This window comes from Rhipicephalus microplus, chromosome X, assembly GCF_043290135.1.
Source record: "Rhipicephalus microplus isolate Deutch F79 chromosome X, USDA_Rmic, whole genome shotgun sequence".
Classification (NCBI taxonomy): domain Eukaryota; kingdom Metazoa; phylum Arthropoda; class Arachnida; order Ixodida; family Ixodidae; genus Rhipicephalus; species Rhipicephalus microplus.
Window position 1 is genome coordinate 245,140,954 of NC_134710.1, and position 18,967 is coordinate 245,159,920.

Genomic DNA, 18,967 nt, shown 5'->3' on the forward strand with positions numbered 1-18,967 from the left:
ACAAAGCTTGTTAAAAACAGAGGTTTAAAACGCAGCGTGCCGCCTAGACACGACAGAAACTAACCAATTGGTCTTGCATGACAAATGTCTTGAAAGGCTACGGTGGGTAGTTGTGAAGGTATTACATGACTGCTCCATTATCTGATCAACTACTCGCCTTGGCCGGACCACTGTGACAGGTCATGCGCGCAACTCGATATTGACGAAAATTCGTTTTGGGCAACAGGCGTAGCCAGAGAGAAGGATGGTGTTCAACGTCTTAGCCTTCACCACCTCACCCTCCTCGAAACACGGAAGTGTTTGCAGTTGTGTCTTGCTTTAATGTGATCGCATATATATAGGCTAAGGGGAATAGACCATTCTTGTAATTCAATGATTAGATTAGATAACAGACTGATGTGCGTCATGAAGCAGGAGCTGGGGGCATAGCAGTATGCATATAAACCTCATGGTGCCTCAAATCCCCGCGGGCGTGAATCGCTTCGTTTAGTGCAAGTTTTGCAACTGAAAAATGAACGAGCCAACGAATCGAGAATAATGTTAACGCGCATCTGACACATATGACAATACCTGTGTTCAACCCGGAATAGCAGGCCCCGCCGTGGTGGTCTAGTGGCTAAGGTACTCGGCTGCTGACCCGCAGGTCGCGAGTTCGAATCCCGGCTGCGGCGGCTGCATTACCGATGGAGGCGGAAATGGTGTAGGCCCGTGTGCTCAGATTTGTGTGCACGTTAAAGAACCCCAGGCGGTCGAAATTTCCGGAGCCCTCCACTACGGCGTCTCTCATAATCATATGGTGGTTTTGGGACGTTAAACCCCACATATCAATCAACCCGGAATAGCAGTGCTGGTACACTGATTGTCGATCGAGCAGATCGATAAGGATCAAATTCATAAACAGTGATTGGCACCCTTCCTCAGCTTGCGTAGTGGATACAGTCATGACAGCAAAATTCGATGTGCATCAGGGTCAGTCGCAATCAAAAGTGACAGTGTGACACTTGTATTACATGTACAGACGGGTCCACTGTTAAAGGAAACACTTTTATGCACGGCATGTTTAGTTTTCTACTCTCCTGCAAGAGAACAGTACCATAGATTTGCACAAGACTACTGGTGATTCACAGTTATTACGCATTTTGAAAGACTAGTGCTGTACATGAACATTGTTACCTTATCCACTTGCTGTTAGAGGGCCGGCAATACGAGCGGCGCTCATTGTAGTGTTCCCTTTAACAGTAGACCGTACTGTACATCCTTGGATTACTGATCCGCCACAACAGGCAAACGCCCTCTTTGTTTCAATGAACAGTTCTTCTAACAGCTACCACTTAGTTTATTCGTAGGGCCGAGTTTTTCGAGACCTAAATATGCATACCAGCCGACAGCAAGCGAGAAAAACAAAACAGGACAAGGATGAAAAGAAAACAATAAGAAAGCCTGGTCGTGCTTCAGGTGCCCCCTTTATATCTTTCTTCTTCCTCTTCTAAGAGAAGTGTTGGGAGATGGCTTGGGTTGCGGGGTGAGGGTGGTGTTGAGAGTGTTAGGTCACCTGAAGGCGGAGCACTCTCCATGCATCCCCCCAAATACGTCCACGGTCTTTCCTTCCACACTTTCACCCTGCGGAGCCGAAGTTTCGGCGGGGGTGAGGAGCAAGAGCGGCGGTGCACTCCTTTCTTGCCGGTCAAAAGCCCCTTTCTCGTGGCGGCCAGCTTGCAGTGCGTCCTCGGATATTTCGGCGCTCCAGGAGTCACTCGCGAGGCACAGGGCAATACAGCAGTGTGTTACGCTCGTGCGATGGCTCGGCCCCGGTACTTGGTAGTGGTGATCGTGTTGGCCGCCGCGTGCGCTTTCCTGGCCGCGGCCGATGAGGAGCAGCATGCTGACAGCATCGGCAGCACGGAAGCTCCGTCGGCGTCAGCAGAGACGTCCACCGTGGAAGACATCGAGCCCTTAGTGGCCGAGGCCGTGTCACAGGCTTTCAAAATGGGCCTGCCCGTGTTCACTCAGTTCGGTTCGGACCCGAACGTGACCAGCGAGTGCTCGGCCGCGCTCGTCAAGACGATGCTGGGACTGCGCCGCATGGAGCCCTGGGCCATACGCAGTGAGTACATGCGCACTTGGAATTTCAGGGCCTCTCTTTCCTTCACTTGTCTACCAATGTTATCTTGACATGATGATGGACCTGCTTGACGGCGGCTGCAAGCGGAGAAAGAAAAGTTTATCGTTGAGAAAGAGATATTTTTGTGACATTGTAGATTGTTTATCACAAATACTTTAAAAAAAACACGATGACAGGTATCATGAGCAGTATGAAATAGATGTTTCGATCACTGCGTTACATTCACTCAGTCAGTTTCGTTACCTGGTAAGAAGAAAACGTTATTCACGTGCTTTTCGTGCTTTTACTAGCAGCTTTGTTGCCGCAAAACATTCTGCTTTTTTTTGTGGGGGGGGGGGGGGAGATCGCTCATCCACGTTTTTAAGTAATCTATATGTAGGTATTGGTTAATGTAACCAACCGCACAGACTTTTGCTTTACCAATGGTTTAAACAAAAGTCTGTGCGCTTGGAAAGGTTCTCCTTTATGTTTAAATATTTTTGTCTCTGTCTTGAATTTTGTTTTACAGATAAAGCCATTTCTGCGTTACTTTGTTTTATATAAAGACCAGTAACTTTACTCTCTTCACCCGCAGTTTGTCACAACCTTAGACTGAAAGATGCTATGAAAACTCTATCGCAGTATACTGCTTTGCTTTCGTTTGTCATTTCGTAAGCACCTTTTTCTAACGCAATTTTGGAGAGAAACACACTTTGTTAGTGCGCAGAGAATGTTTCAGAGGGAATATATAGCAGAGAGATTGCTCTGAAACGTTACCTGCGCCCCAAGGAAGAATATTGCTCTCGAAAAATGCAATAGCAACCAGCCCAAGTAGCCACTTTTAGAACGCAAGTTTGCTTATTACGTTTCAGTCTAAATATTTTCTAATCCTTGGGGATTAATTTCATTAAATTGTGAAGTACGACACTTCTCTAAATATAGATGCAAAAACTCTGCATTGTTGCCGGATGACTCATAACATTGTGAAGAACACCACACAGCGCATCAGTTTACGTCGTCATGAACCTGCAAGTTTGCCTTGACTCATTTGAGAGTGCATAGAGTTAAAATTAATTGACAATTTTTATATTTTTGTGTGGCCGAAATGTAAAACATTTGTCCTAGCATCTCATCAACTGGATCTCGCAAGTATGCCAATTTTATGCCATCAGCCTAATATTCTACACGACATAGCAACCACATGAATTTCGCTTTCATCCGCGTCATGCTCAAGTGAACTCCCGTGTGTGAGGGTTCTTTCGCACTAGAAAGAGCGACAGTGGGGGAGCGGTGAACTGGCACAGGAGTGTGATACTCTGCTGGCAACCATGCTACTAACGAAGAGCGATCACCTTGGCCTTCTCGTTTTTAGGCAATCTTTCGTTGTTTTTTTTTTTTTTCGCCTTCGCTATAGAAAGCGACTACCTCCATTTGCTATTGACTTTCGCGTGGTAGTCCGTTCTGGGCACGACTGGGTTGAGCGCTTGGCGGTGCGTGATGAATGGTACGGGAAAACGAGGTACACATTCGGCGCAGAAAAGGAATACCGAAGGCTGATCTAGCTCAAGTGGGCATTCCGTCAGCAGTCCAAAGGTGCGGTCGCTCTTATTTGCTTCACCACCTTACTAGGTCACGTCAGTATTTTTAAAAGTTGTGACAAACTTCATGAGAACGCTGTGGATAGAAATAAGGAGCTTGATTTCTTCCCCCTCTGTCCTGCTTTCAATCAAGCGAAGGCAGGAATGTTAATTGAAGCTTATCCATCGTTCTGCATTCATTCGATATATTATTGACTGCCTACACGCTGAATGCATGCAACTTGTCCGCGGTGAACTGTAGCCGGTGACTCATCAAGCAAATGTTTTCTTTTATTTTACTTCTTTTGGTGCGCTTTATAACGCAAGGGCAAAGGGGACGTGACATTTTGCCATCTTGTCATTATTCTCTTTTTTCTTCGTTTCTTCATTCTTGATCACCACACTATTTGTTGACTTTACGGGAACGAATTTGCCTCAAAATTTATCAGACTTGAACATAAACCCCACAATGTCTTTCGCGTGTGATTTAATGAGCCAGGTTTGCCTAGAACGTCTCAGTGATAGTTTAGCTTTTCCAGTTTCCCAATGTGTTCTATTTTGCGACACGCCAGGTTTCTTTCTTTCGTTCTTTTTTTTCTCTCTTTTTTTTTTGAGGCGTTGAAAAGAAAAGAACTTGTACCTTGTCGTTCCTTATGAAAGAGAACACGAGAACACGTGGCCTGCGCTCTGCGGCGGCTGTCTACAGCACCGTCAACCGACAAGGGAAGAAAGCACATTTGCTTTTGGCGTCATCTATGGCCAAGCAAAATAACTAGTCATGGCTGGTAGGCAAGCTCTGCTAGATTATTTATTATTTATTTTATTTGTGAAATACTGCAGGCCAAAAAGGCCCAAGCAGGAGGGGCACAAACACAAACACAATATCAGTACATGAGTGACGCAGCTTCACTAAAATACATCTGTGTAAGAGGAGAGCGAGTAGAAGAGAAACATCAAAACAAAGAAAGCACGCGATCAGTACATGAGTAACACAGCTTGACTAAAATACATCTGTGTAGGAGAAGAGCGAGTAGAAGAGTTACGTTCCCTCACCGCTCGCACGGCGAGGGATATCGGGCGATTACTGCAGCTTGCGCCGGGGTTGCACACAACGTTTGATATGTTGGCAGTGGACTACGCAGTGCAGGCGTGAGCAGAGAGGAGTGCAATCAAGCAGCGCTTGTCTACCAACCATAACTCGTTTTTTTGTTTGTTTTTTTTTTGGGGGGGGGGGGAGGTGGGCAACAGATCATGTTGAAAGTAAACGTGTTCTCTTTTGCTGTCGGTTGATGGGGCTGTAGGCAGCCGCCGCATAGAGTTACTGTATATACTACCTTTAGGTAGCAGATAATAAGGGCCGCAACGCGAGTACGAAGGTGCTAGAAGAAACGTCAAACGAAAGGCGAGGGAAGGAAAGCAAAGAGGACAACACGAGCGCTCCTCTTTGCTTTCCTTGCCTCGCCTTTCGTTTCACGTTTCTTCTAGCACCTTCGTGCTCGCACTGCAGCCCTTATTACCATGAATTCCAACCAACTAGCCCAAGTAGCCGTTCTTCCTTAGGTAGCAGAGCTGCGCCACTGATAGAACTAACCGCTTGCACCCCTATTCGCCAAGCGCGCTCACGTTCGCAAAAAAAACAAAAAAAACGTCCATTTTAGGCAAAGCCAACTTTACAGCCGCGCTGGCGACCGCCGCGACACTCGCGCCACCACCACCGCCACCAAAGCGGTCCAGAGAGGCGATCCCACTGGTGCGGAGGTACTTCGTTGGTGTTGATTTTCTCTTGCGTTGTCCGTTCTTAGTGAACACAAGTATTGTTTGTCGGGCGCGCAGCCAGAAATTTTTTTTAGGAGGGAGGGGTGGAGGGGCACGTGCCTGGTGGGCCACCCTTTGGCCACGGCGAAGCGCCGTGTCTCAGAGCTGCGCAGTTGGCACGATGACATGTAGGATGCCAATGCTACGCATAGATATGCCGAAAATTCTCGTTTGCTCACGCTCTTTGTAAAACACGGAGGAATAGTTCTAGCGATTGTTTTATCAAGCCACTCGCCTAATCGTTCAAAGCGAAAAAAAAACTACGTGAAACAAGCGATTAGCGGAACTTAAGTTGTCGCGAACCATGTACACGATTCTCAACAAACGAAGTCAAGGCTTTCTTGTTTGCTATTAAAAAATATATCTTGCTATGGTGACTGCATCGAACATTGATTGATATGTGGGGTTTAACGTCCCAAAACCACTATATGATTATGAGAGACGCCGTAGTGGAGGGCTCCGGAAATTTAGACCACCTGGGGTTCTTTAACGTGCACTCAAATCTGAGCACACGGGCCTACAACATTTCCGCCTCCATCGGAAATGCAGCCGCCGCAGCCGGGATTCGAACCCGCGCCCTGCGGGTCAGCAGCCGAGTACCTTAGCCACTCGACCACCGCGGCGGGGCTGCCATCGAACAAGCTAGATGCATTAGGAATATTTAAGACCAATATTTATTCGAGTTTTCCCCCATTTTCCTTCGAAGCGAAAGTCATTGCACCAGCAACGGGTTATGACCGAGCCACAAAACGCACGGAACCGCTGTGCCGCGTCTGCTCCTACATTCGGAAGGGATTACTTTTCTGCATTACATGGACATCTCAGCGGGCAAGATGGGGGACCTATGCGCAACTCTGCTACCTAAAGGTAGCATATACGAGGGAGCTTTAGAATACCGTTTGCAAGTGCTGCGGGCGTTGCGGGCGCCATTTGAGCTTTAGAATAGCGTTTGCCCTGCTGCACCGCAACGCACGATCGCAGCGACATCGTATACTATACCTCGAAACCAGCGCTTGCGGGCCACATGCGGACCGCGATCGCCACACGCAATTTCGTATTTTCTGCGTGCGGTCCGCGAACGCGAACGCCGACTCGCGTTGCAACGCATGCGCAGCGGCAGCGACCGAACCGCAAGGCCTCGCAGTGCGTTATTCTAAAACTCCCTAGTAACTCTACCGCCACAGAGCGCACGCCACAGATTCGCGTGTTCCCTTTCATAAAGGACGACAGTGTACATTAGGCCACTTTACTAGCCGCTGTGCACAACGCACCGCAATGACGAACAGCTTCGCATTTGGTTGTGCGTGTGCGCCATAAACAGGGGGCGTCATTGATAGCGTTCACTTTTTAGCGGCGGTCGCAGATCAATCTGCCGCCGTTTGTTCAGTGAGCGTCATGAAAGCGACAGGCCCCTGTGCTCACTTTGTTTTTTTTTTTTTTTGTCAAAGCCATGAAGGCGAAGCGTGTGGTTACCACGACCAGTATACGCGCATTTTGCGGCACGCGTTCGCACGCATTCTCAATGGTATTTTCCTGGTGCAATACGACGCGCATGCCACTGGCAATTGCCGGGATCTCAGATCGCGGCTCACGCGAAGCACGCGAAACGCGAGCCTTTCGCCTTGAAAACTGATTTCCTCCTCCGTTTCTCTGCACTGCGCTAACGCGTGCCGGTGCACCGCAAGGAAGTACCGGAGGCAACCAGCCGTGCAGTGTAGTGCTGTTGTTAAACGCTTACGAATGCATTACGCTACAAGATGGGCTATTCAATACGAACGGATTCTCATTCCGAGGCGCGCTACTTCGAACGTAAGCGGTGCGCCCTTCATTACCTAAAGCCGCCTCTTACACAACGCCATGCATAAGAAGGCTCCATTAAGAATTTTTGGTATCCTGTTGTGTGGGTAGCAGAAGCTGTCGTTGAGGAACAACGGTCATGTGATATCGTTCAAACTTCCAACATTTTAGCAAAGTTCGATATGTGTGGCTTGACCAAAGCGTTCATTTTTCAAGGAACGCGCGAGAATGTTCAGAGATAATATCCGTGCTGCTTACGAAAAATAGCCGACCTGTGTGCTGCTCCATGAGGTGTATTCAGACTGAAGTTGCGACAAGTATATATTCTTTATTACTGTGTATGATGAGCATAATACAGCTCTCCATTCCCAAATGGTCACCAAAAAAGTCTCGTTCTGACTTCGCATGATGAAAGGTGCTCCTTTGTATATTGGCTTGCTAGTTTGTTCTTCGTTTTGTTTTTGTTACTTTGTTTAGGGTAGTGAAGTGAGCTTCTTCAACTTATTCCCACATAATTTTAATACAATTATTTACATTTATCATCGTGCGAGGCAGCAAACGTCCGGTTTTAATTCCGGGTAACTCCTCTGCCTTTGCTTCTTTTGCATCTCTCTTGATACTGTATACTCTAGGAGCTTGATGTCTTCATATTTTGTGCTATTTTAACACCCGGCTCACATTTCTGGAATTGATAAATCACATGATGACTCAATAAAGTGATACTATGAAGGGTGACGCAATCGAAAAAGCCCGAGCCTCAGTGTAAAGTACTGCTTATATACAGTACTGTAGCAAATATTTCTTCCTTTTGTTTCCGTCCAGTATATTTGTCACAGTACTATCATTTTCTGTCCATTTCGTTCGTTCAGAGAGAACGCACGCAGCAATATGTTCGCAGTAAATGGCGGGTACCGAGAGTATAGCATGCCATGCTCACTTTCTACGAGAGTCCACAGTTTTCTGACTTCACCCAATGACCACTTTCACGACTGCTGTTTCTCACGCCTCTCCACTTTACTCGTTTTATAAATGTTGGCGCTTAGTCTCTGAGCAGCGATGCTCAAGATAGGCTCGTTCGCGCGCATACACTCCCGCCAAGCACTTTCGGCCAGGAGCCAAGCGCGCGCGCGCATACACACACCTAGGAAGTGAAGGGCCTCAGTGGCCCCGAGAGAGGGGCCAAAACGGCCGTAGTCCGGTAGAGAGAGCGCCCCGCTTCCCGATTAAGACAATCGTTACGTAAGGCAACCCACTTCTGGGCGTTTTGGAGCGCGCCAGGAAAGGCATTTCCATCCGCAATGACTTCCTCCTTCGTGCAGTCGAAGGCAACAAACGGCGGATCGAAAATGTGGGCCACCCCGTCGGCCGCTACTTCGGGGCGACCCCAGTGCCAACGGCCATTCAACACCACCCGGCGTTCGTCGCAACGCTGGTGAATATGCAGGTGCCTACGTCTTTATCGAGGGTCGCAGTATCAGAAGGCGAGTCGGGTAGAGCGATCGCTGCGCACTGTTGAGGCCATGGTTGCGGCGCCGATGATGACCTGTTTGAAATCACGCGTTCATGGAGCCGCCAATAACCCAGGGTCGCCCATGCATATAGCGAGACACTATGCCAATATTTATTGATATACGATGGTGTTTGCACCAAAGACTGCAGGCGCCGTGCCACTTTCGTTGTAGAAAGGGTCGTTGGTCCTAGTCTGCCTAACGACCATATTTATTTATTTGTGTGTGTGTATCTTCTTGTAGAAATGACAGATGAGGCACGTGCACAAGCGACTACTGCGTTTGGCGCAATACGCATGAAGTTTCCTTTTGTAACTGGGTTTCCGTACACCGTAATGACGCCGATATCGACAGACTAGCTTTAGCGCGTCAAGCCAAACTGAAGGTATACTTTTCGGCATAATCTGCAGTGGCAGGTATATGCACCTCATCGCGTTATGCCGCATGTATTGAACACATATACCAATCGATCCTGCGTGCGTTTAAATATGAATTGTTGCTGTCAAGCATATTATATATATATATATATTTTTCAAAAATTTGCCAATAGAAAGAAAAGGCAGCTTGCCTACCCGCAAGACCAACCTGTTTCGGTCTCACAATTCCGATAGAACAGATTGATGATTGATTTGTGGGGTTTAACGTCCCAAAACGACCATTTGATAATGAGAGACGCCGTAGTGGAGGGCTCCGGAATTTTGACCACCTGGGGTTCTTTAACGTGCACCCAAATCTGAGTACACGGGCCTACAACATTTCCGCCTCCATCGGAAATGCAGCCGCCGCAGCCGGGAATCGAGCCCGCGACCTGCGGGTCAGCAGCCGAGTACCTTAGCCACTAGACCACCGCGGCGGGGCCCGATAGAACAGTTGCTACTCTTCGCAGCAATGTAAATACGATAAAGCGTGTTACCATACTTTCAAAAGAAGTTTTTGAAGTGCAAACGTGTTATCAGAATGTTAAAGATTCATAGATAAAAATAGGCACTCGCGCAAAAATAGTTTGATTAGCAAACTTTCACCGAACTCATCTGTAGGGCGACGAGGAAACGAACATACACTGCAGGGATTGACCGTCAACGAACCCCTTCCCTTTTACGCCGGCCAGGAAATGGAATGCCGGAGGGTTCAACGGCTTCACTTGAGACGTTCGAGTTCTGCTCTGTCATACGGACATCGCTGGCGTGCGTAAATGGCACCTACGCACACGCTCGATCGATTTTTCGCCCCATTCTCTGTTCGCCGTGTAATGCGCGCAACGTCTAAATCTGCCATCGCGATCTCCACATACGTAAGCTCGGTTACGCAATTCCGGAAATCGCTTGAAAGGTGCGAGCGCCATTCCCTTTACTGGAGTAGTTCGGAAGTGAAAGCGGGAGAAAGGCCGAGGAGGGCATTCTTTACGACTGCTTCTAGAATTGCGTAACCGGCAGGGAGCACAAGCCTCGTTTTGCAAAAGGTCAGTGCTTTAACGATGGCGCACGGCTTTGGGACAAGGCGGAAGAGGTGGCGCGCAGCCTCTTCCGGCCTTCGTACATGTCCGATGGCTCTGGAAAGAGGATGGGACGCATCCGCGTCTCTCTCCAACACCACCAAGGGCCCGGGTTCGACTCCTCGCCGCGACTGTACCTTCGTGCTAGGCCAAAGCTATAGCTGCTATTTTGGATCCGATAGGCCAGATAAATCCTCGCTCAAATTGTGCAAATAAGTATCGGGACGTACTGATTCCACGCAAATCCCTATGCAGCAATATTTTAAGCTCAGAGTGTTAAGCATAATTAACAGACAACACTACCAAGAGAAGAATAGGGGATGTAATTAGCGGTAAACGTATTGTAATGTATTAGCAACAAATGCAGCGCTTGCTACAGGGTTCGTCAGTGCCCCGTAGCGTCAGCGTGCTGACGACGTTTTTGACGACACAAGAAAATTACGGAGACGTGGCTTGCGCGTGACTGCCACAGCTGTAGGTGACAAAAAATGCAATTGTTTCTCTCATACATATATCTCTTTCATTTCTCGCCAACACTTATTCCGACAAATCTTTCCGCACATGCCGAATCGTATTGACGAACGAGTTCGTGCGCTGGAGCTATTCGCTGTAAAAGGCGTTTCTTTTTATGTTATTGCCATTGCTGTAGTTCTTGTATGCATTAGTTTCTCGTATATATGACATTTGGATGGGCGGCCAAAGTTGTGGCCACACTTGCACCAATCGCATTTTTTGGCTATTTTCATCATATTTAACAAAGAATGAAAGAGGGATCTATGCAGTCGTGGTATCGACCATAAGGGATAGCGAGAGAGAAAGATTGCATGTAAAGACAGAGAGAGCTATGACCAGATCCCTCGCACGGGTAGAAGCAGTTGAAAAAAATACAGTGCAGAGGCAGCCGCCTCTGGAAAGACCGCATTGAAGAAAGGATACTTTTGCGAATAAGTCCAGTTATGTCCGTGTCCTTGAAACCACTCAACCATTCTCTTTGCTCAATATTTACCTGAGCACAATATGAAATTAGCTTTTCAAATTGTTTTATGTTGCGAAAAATCGTTTTATGTTGTTTTATGTTATACGCACCACAAGGCCATTCCTGGTGATCGTTAGCATTGTTCAACACCGTTTAACAGGAGTCTCAGCGTTCATTTACAGATCTGACAACTTTCATTTTCGTCTAATAAGGAACTGTTCGTCATATTCTAGTACCAGACAAAACGCTGCATGCTAAATGCAGAGTACATCTGAGCGTGCACAACGCAACCTCGAAGGCGTTCTTGACGCCTTCTTCGTGGAGGTTTCAGCTGGGCACGCTTCTTGCCTTTTCTTTTGGTGTATTCTGGACCATCTTCTCTCGGGTGCTTTTTTTCTTTCTTTCTCTCTCTCTCTCTAGAAGGGGGCCCCCAATTTATCCCTCATCAACACCCAAGGCGCCCGATTGGAGCATTCTCCGCGGCGTGCCGACTGCGCCGCGCTCGCTTGGGCGAAGCCGCGTTCGTGCGGCCGGCGCGACTACGTGCAGCCCGAGCGCCGGGGCCCGAAGAGGAAGCGGTGAACGTGCGCGTAGCCGTACGCCAGCACACCGCTGCTCTCTGTTTTCCGCGCCGTTTCATGTCGCTTGGCCCAATGCTCCACTTGCGCCGGTAACAGTTGTAGCGCTTACGAGAAAACAAAACAATGACGCGCAAAGCGCGCCGGCAGCAGACACGACGACGGTGGTAAAGCTCACTTGGCACCGCTGAACGCAGCGGCGCCAAGCACGCCGCCGCCGGACGGCCGAACCACGCCGCACCCTCGTCTCACGTGCAAGTGGCCGCGCGGAGCTCGTGTGTCACGTCGCTATTCAAATGCAGATCACGAACGACGACGCATCCGTATGACATCCGTTTCAGGTGTCGAGGAAAAAAAAGAAAATATCCCGCGCTCGATTCGCACTCGTGCAACGGCGGTAGGGACGCCACCTTCCGTGTGTTTATGCAGTCAGTCGGGTGGGCACGCGCAGGCTCGGGTAGTACACAATAAATTTAGTATAACGGGTCTCAGCGATCGCCTTTAAGATCGCGTTGCTTCCTATGGCTACTATCTTTGTAACTTTCTTGAGGACGAGAATATTTTTGCAATGATCTTTCCTGGCCTCCAGCAGAACGATCAGATAATTATTTGCTTTCCGTTTCTGTCTCTCTCTTTCCTTCCTTCCTTCTTTCTTTCTTTCTTTCTTTCTTTCTTTCTTTCTTTCTTTCTTTCTTCCTTTCTTTGATACCCCGCCTTAGAACGTGCTACACACATCCTAGATCCCTTAAAAAGGACTGCAGCTGCAGCGTGTTTCTCACGCTCTAACAACCGCCACTCTTTTTTTTCACTTATGGGACGTGGTCCGCCTTCGTGCATCAGTGGCTAGGATGCTCGGCTGCTGACCCAAAAATCAAGGGTTCAATCCCGGCCGCAGTGTTCGCATTTATATGGAGCCGAAATGGTAGAGGCTTGTGTACTGTACGAAGTAGGTGCACGTTAAAAAAGACCCGATGGTTCAAATTTCGCGAGCCCTCCACTACAACGTCCCTCATGATCTTTGGACTTAAAACTACACATACTACACATCCATGACGAGCGCTAACTTTACATATTCGTTGAGCCCGTATATTTTCCACTGAAAATTTAAACTATCTCCTCGCAAGAGAAATACGAAACCAAAACAGTGGATACGTGCTACGTATTCAGGGTGCTCAAACTGACTTTGACTAAGCTTGAAAAACAGGAAAAAAAAAAACAAGAGATCTTAAGAAATTCATAGCAACTGCAAAGCCGTGCGTTCCGACCCACGTGGTGGTGGCTGACACAAGCTGGATTTTTAAAAAGGTCTCAATTTAAGTTGGCTAAGATCATAAAGTTTACAGCTTAAAAATAGTTAAAATGCATTAGTGATTATTGTTAATATAGGCGCAAATAAAGTACATTTGTGTTATTTTATACGTATTGAAACTACATGATAATAATATAAGAACTGAGTTTATACGGCTAAAACCATGTTATGTTTATCAAGGACATCGTAGTGGATGGCTTCGGAAGTTTCGATCACCTGGACTTCTTTAACGTGCATTTAAGTCTATGGACAAGGGCCTATAACCTTTCACCTCCGTCGAAATGAAATAACATTGAAATCACTTTACAGAAATTTTGTCATTTGTCCACGACTCACGTACACTTCATTCGCAGTTCATATACACTGAAATATCTTTGTTTAACCTTCCGTATTTGTGATATGACGCTCAAATTGACCCCTTTGTGTTATTTTCACGTGCTATATTGTAATCAAAGCAAAAGCGATAATACTAGGTAATTATTCGAATGTACTCGCTTGAAGTCAATAATTACATGTAAAAAATTACGAACCCACAAAAGGCCCAAGTTGAGCAAAAGATGAAAGCTTCAAGCGATAAAAAATCTTTGAACACGTGGTGTCACTACAGCCAACATTTTATTACAGCGAAAGTTTATCAGATCACAACGGCAGTGGCAGTGGGGGTAGTTGTCCGCCGCCGCAGCAGGTATTTGTAACTGTTGTCATAATAAACTATAAAAAATAAAACCAGAAAAAAATAGAAACGCCGGCCCTCTTACTACGATAATCAGCCCAGCATTAGCACCTCATAAACCTGGCAAGCTTTCGTGTCCTGACCATCGTTTTTCCAGATGAAGCGATGGCGTAAACCAGAGCAACTGAAACCACCACTGGTGGCTGTTATTCTTTCCTGCCACCCACCACTTCCCTAGCCATTGGTAAATCGCCACTTTGCGCTCTCAGCTATGGCTCTGATGACAGTGATGGTGTTTGTGGCCCTATAGAGAAAGCTGTTGTGAGATCACAAGTGGCGGTTTTGACGCCGTAGTTTTACACCACCGCCAACACTGGTGCCCATAACCACTTCGCGCCAAATACGATGTAATTAAATTATACTTCTTGGAATTAATAGATTGAGACCCCGGCCGTGTGAATGGCAATAGGATTTTGTACCATAGCACTGTGCTGGGGCTCGAACCTCATTCGTAAGAATACCCTATAGAGAAGTAATGTCGGGCAAGGAATTATTTTAACACGTGTAATATAGCGTCGTTGAAGAGTAGAACAACAACGAGGCTTCTGACAATGTGGATTGCGCAACGAGCGGGTATTGAATGCTTCCAACCCTTTACAAAAAGGCTCAGCCATAATTATTCATCGTCATCAGTCACAGCATTAAAAAGTGCCTATAATGTCTTACATATATAGCGAGTACCTCGCTTATCCGCAGAACGAAGGGTAGTAGTACCATATCGCTAAGTGGTGCTCATCTACTTCATGAAAGTTACGGTGGCATATGACGTGGTGGGCACATTCCATGTTTACTTGTATTAGTTGCCCTTAGGTAGTCTTCAATGGGCTCTAAAAATAACACTTTTCTAGCTTTCGCTGCTACAAGTGCTGCGTGTTCCGCGCAGGTCTGGCAATTTTTTTTTCATTACAGCACTTGTTCATCACAGGAAATCAGAAAGGTGCGTCCACACATGCGTACTAGGGTATACTGTTGCTATTAACAAAATCAATTAAGGCACCGTTTTCTTCATAGAAACCAATTCGTATGCGCTAAATACCTATAAAACACACGCTGCCAAGTGTCTTGAACACTCTCATTTCCGGGTCCAGTAAAGAGGAGTAACCTTGCACCAACTATCTAATTTGTGGCGTAGCTGCAACGGCTTGTATTCTGTATTCTTTTTTGTTGCGGCGGTTGCGGAGGTAGGTTCAATTAAAAATGCACGCACCATCGCGCCCGGAACCGTGGGAAGATGGCGACTCCCTCGCCCGCGAACACGTATGCGGACGCTCCACACAAACCGCTTTCGTCGGCGCGCGGTCAGCACTCGCCGGCGCCACCGGGCAACACTTCCATGACAGACTGCGGAAACGCCTGAGCGGCCGAAATTCTACGCTCTCTCGTCACCGCTGACCACGAATGAGAACAAGTCGATGGGGTGCTGCGATCGAGCCCCGGCGTCCCTAATACCGCGCTTCCGGTCAGTGGCGAGAGGCACTAAACACTCGCTCGTCCACTCGCCCCGATCTCGCGGGAGGCGCACCCACGACGTGCGCGAGCTTTCGAGAGGCAAGTGATACACTCGAGAAGCCGACGTCCGCCTCTGCTGTTGAAAGTAAAGGGTGCCGGGAAGGGTGGATGAGCAGCGAGTGTCCGTTATTTGAGAAGCTATTCGCGATGTAACGGAAGTGTCACGGCCTCGTCGTCCCGATCATGCGTGGTGGCAACGTTGGCGTTGCGCTTTCTCTCGAGCGACCACATTTTTTTTATTCATTTCACGTCAGAACGAAACACCGGTGTTGTGGGCTTGCTTCCTGCTGTCTGGCCCAAATCACCCGCGAGCCACGCGGCACCGTTCCGGACGGCACGCGTGTGAGTCGACCGTGAAGATAGCTGTTACGCGTCCAATTGGCGTTGCGGAAACGAGAAAGCGGCGTCAATGTAGTCATCTCTCGCCTTCTTAGAATAAGTGGCCGAGTGGAGTTGGTTGTATTTCAACCTATTGTTTCGTCCGCGCAGTTAGGAAAAGAAAACAATCTGGCATACATGCAAACTTCAAGCGTGCGAGCGAAAACAAGCTCACAACATTCATGTAAACCATTTCACCTATATGACCAATGGTCGCCGCTATCTTGGGCTGTCATGTCGATGATTTCTGGTTTTTTTTGTGTGTTTTGCGACATAACTATTGCTGCCATAAAACATCGTATGCTCCAACCCAACCAGTGTTATGCCTATATGCGCCCACCGTAACACACTGCTTGCTTAGTTGTTTAACACGCAAAACACAAAGGTCCACAGTCCAATATGATGGCACTAAAACCCCTCCGTATAATAGTCTATATCTGCGCTTGCTGTTTTTTTTACTTATAACGTAAGGCAGGCTCATTAAAAATTCAAATTCAAAGCAGCCATCACACTTCCAACTGGTAGCACAAGATGGCAGCCCCCATTTCAGAAGCGATTCACTGCTTCAAATTGACATTTGAGTTTCCATCTAAGCACACGGTCTCAAGTGCAAGGTCCTCTAGCAGGCTGATAAATCTCTGCAATGAGCACGTTTCAAGAACGTGAAACAGCGATGCCCTTGCGGCGAGGCTTTGGGTTGATAACATCTAATTACATTTTGAACGTGCCACATGGTGATTCTCTCTTGCACTGTACGACGCTATTCGCATTCTTTTTTTTTTTACTTCCAAGTAATTTTGGAAGATACTTCGTATTTTTCTTTCCATTTCCCCGATGTGATGCACGGGACAGTCTATCACAAATATGCGCACAACTGCCTCCGCTATGTTCGCATGACCTACAGAACAACGCACAAATACTAAGATGAAAGAAATTATAATTGATGATTCACTTGCTGAAAGAATCTGACGGGCCCTCCTACCGAAGACGAACCTACAACACCGTACCACGGCCGTTCCATGAAGTATTCGGTGGGCTTACAAAGCGGAATCTCACGCAAGTTTTCCCAAGGCCCTTTTCTTATGCTATGGCGCTCGTCAGTACGGGTAATTCTCGTTCCCATATTATTCTACGTGTGCCCAGCGGCGTGTCGCGCCTCGATTCATTACGCGGAAATGTAACATACAAGCGGTCTCGAAATAGCTGCAGCATTCGCCTTTTCGTGAGCGCCTGAAGGGCGCTGGGATTGCTTCGACCCCACCCTGACAGCAGTTAGAGGCTCGTAAATGCAGGTGGGATGGGGAGAGGGGGGGGGGGGTCTGCTGCCTCACACGCACCCGGGGTGAGAGTATTTCGCTACCCAACAGCCTCTCGCAGCAGCAGAAAAAAAAACTATACGATTCCGGCGTTTCTTCGTGAAGACACGGGCACGTATAGTAGAATGCGCGCGCGTTCGCGTATAGTGGACGTGCGAGGAAGCTAAATCTGACAGCATAGAACAGCCAGGCGCCGCTAACAAGCCGCTGCCAACCCTTGAGAAGTACCATGAGAATAACAGCTCGTTCGTCGAGGAGAGATCAAGCGCCCCGCCTCCCCTTGCGGCTTAGAGACGTTAGTATACTTATCAGATGAATGGCCCAAATGAGCGAGTGCTGGAAGCGTTCTCCGTGCACGTAGGAAGCGTGCGTGAGGACGTATACATAGATTGCGCCGTAGCAGATGAGTCACCACGTGCTTTTCAAGTTGTACGCTTTCACTGTTTATGCTATCGTTTCAGCGCAGTTCTATGGGAACTTCACTGGAAGGGAAGCTTCCGACACCTTTATTTTGATCTCCTAAACGGGAGGCGCAGTGGTTTAAGGTAGCTTTATTGTTTGACGCATGTAATGCATACCTTCCTGCTCTAAAATTTCTCTTTGTTCGTGGCGAGTTATGCAGCTAGTCTGTATTCACTACGACGTACTGCCTCTAGAAAAGACAGAAAACTCCTTAAATGTGTAGATCTGGAATCTCCAGATTGGCCTACGTAGGTACCAGTCAATTAAAAAACGTTAGCCGTTTTTTAACAGCCTCACAAAACACCCCAAGAGAACACAAGTTTTAGGTTACAGTGTTGCAAGCATGCACTGTTACTAAATGTTTTGCTTGTTGCACATATGCGCGAACATTGATTGATATGTGGGGTTTAACGTCCCAAAACCACCATATGATTATGAGAGACGCCGTAGTGAAGGGATACGGAATTTTTGACCACCTGGCGTTCTTTAACGTGCACCCAAATCTGAGCACACAGGCCTACAACATTTCTTCCTCCATCAGAAATGCAGCCGCCGCAGCCGGGATTCGATCCCGCGACCTGCGGGTCAGCAGCCGAGTACCTTAGCCACTAGACCACTGCGGCAGGGCGAACATATCTGCCTATTTTATTGCAGGGGCCGTGGCCCCTAAGGTGTTAAATAATTCATACACAGAGCGCAGTGACGGAAGAAGTAATCATTTCATAAAAACAGGGTGGCTTTAACAAAAATACAAAACACTGCATAGAGAAAGACAACTGGAAATATGAATGAGATACAGATGACGGTAACTGTCTGTGCTCGGCCAGCTTTTAGCGCAGTTCAAACAACTACACTTGCTACGAGCACTTGCTACGTGTTTTTTTTTTAATCGACTGGGTCAGCGACCACTTGTTGCCATGCAATGGACAGACGTTCATGTACCCTGATGGCGCTTTCTTCCTTCTTTCTTTTTTTGACTCTCTTCGCCCCACTCCAGGGTAGCAAGCCCGAAATTCATCTTGTTGACCTCCCTGCCTTTCATTCATTTCCTTGATCTTCGTGTTCATCGTGTAAACAATAACTACGACACCAATAATAAAAAAACTCAGAGGATGCTAGAGCTTCCCCTTCCATTTGTAAAACGCGATGGCGTAATTGGGCCCCCAGCTCATAGCCTTCTCAACTGCTAGCCTTGCCTTCCTTAACCGTGCCAGGAGGAAATCGAACGTTGTGCCCTTAACATTGCTTGTTTCAAACTTTCCTATAAAATGCCACCAGAAAATACAGCTGCACATGCAGTGCATGCCCATTAACGGTATAATTCCTCCTTTCGCGAACGAGTCAGTTAAGGGCCCACTATACGTGAACCTATGCAACTGTTCTCTTTGTTGATGCTTTTGCAGCTGCTGATGATTA

At 47.5% G+C, this 18,967-nt stretch overlaps 1 protein-coding gene across 1 annotated transcript in view; it reads left to right on the forward strand.

Moving 5' to 3' along the window:
• The first annotated feature begins 1,572 nt into the window (after positions 1-1,572).
• The window catches only part of LOC119162282 (nose resistant to fluoxetine protein 6), an 89,246-nt gene continuing 71,851 nt past the window's right edge, over positions 1,573-18,967 (forward strand). The window contains exon 1 of the mRNA XM_037414738.2: positions 1,573-2,104. Coding sequence (XP_037270635.2) covers positions 1,573-2,104 — 532 coding nt within the window. The remainder of the gene's footprint in view (positions 2,105-18,967) is intronic.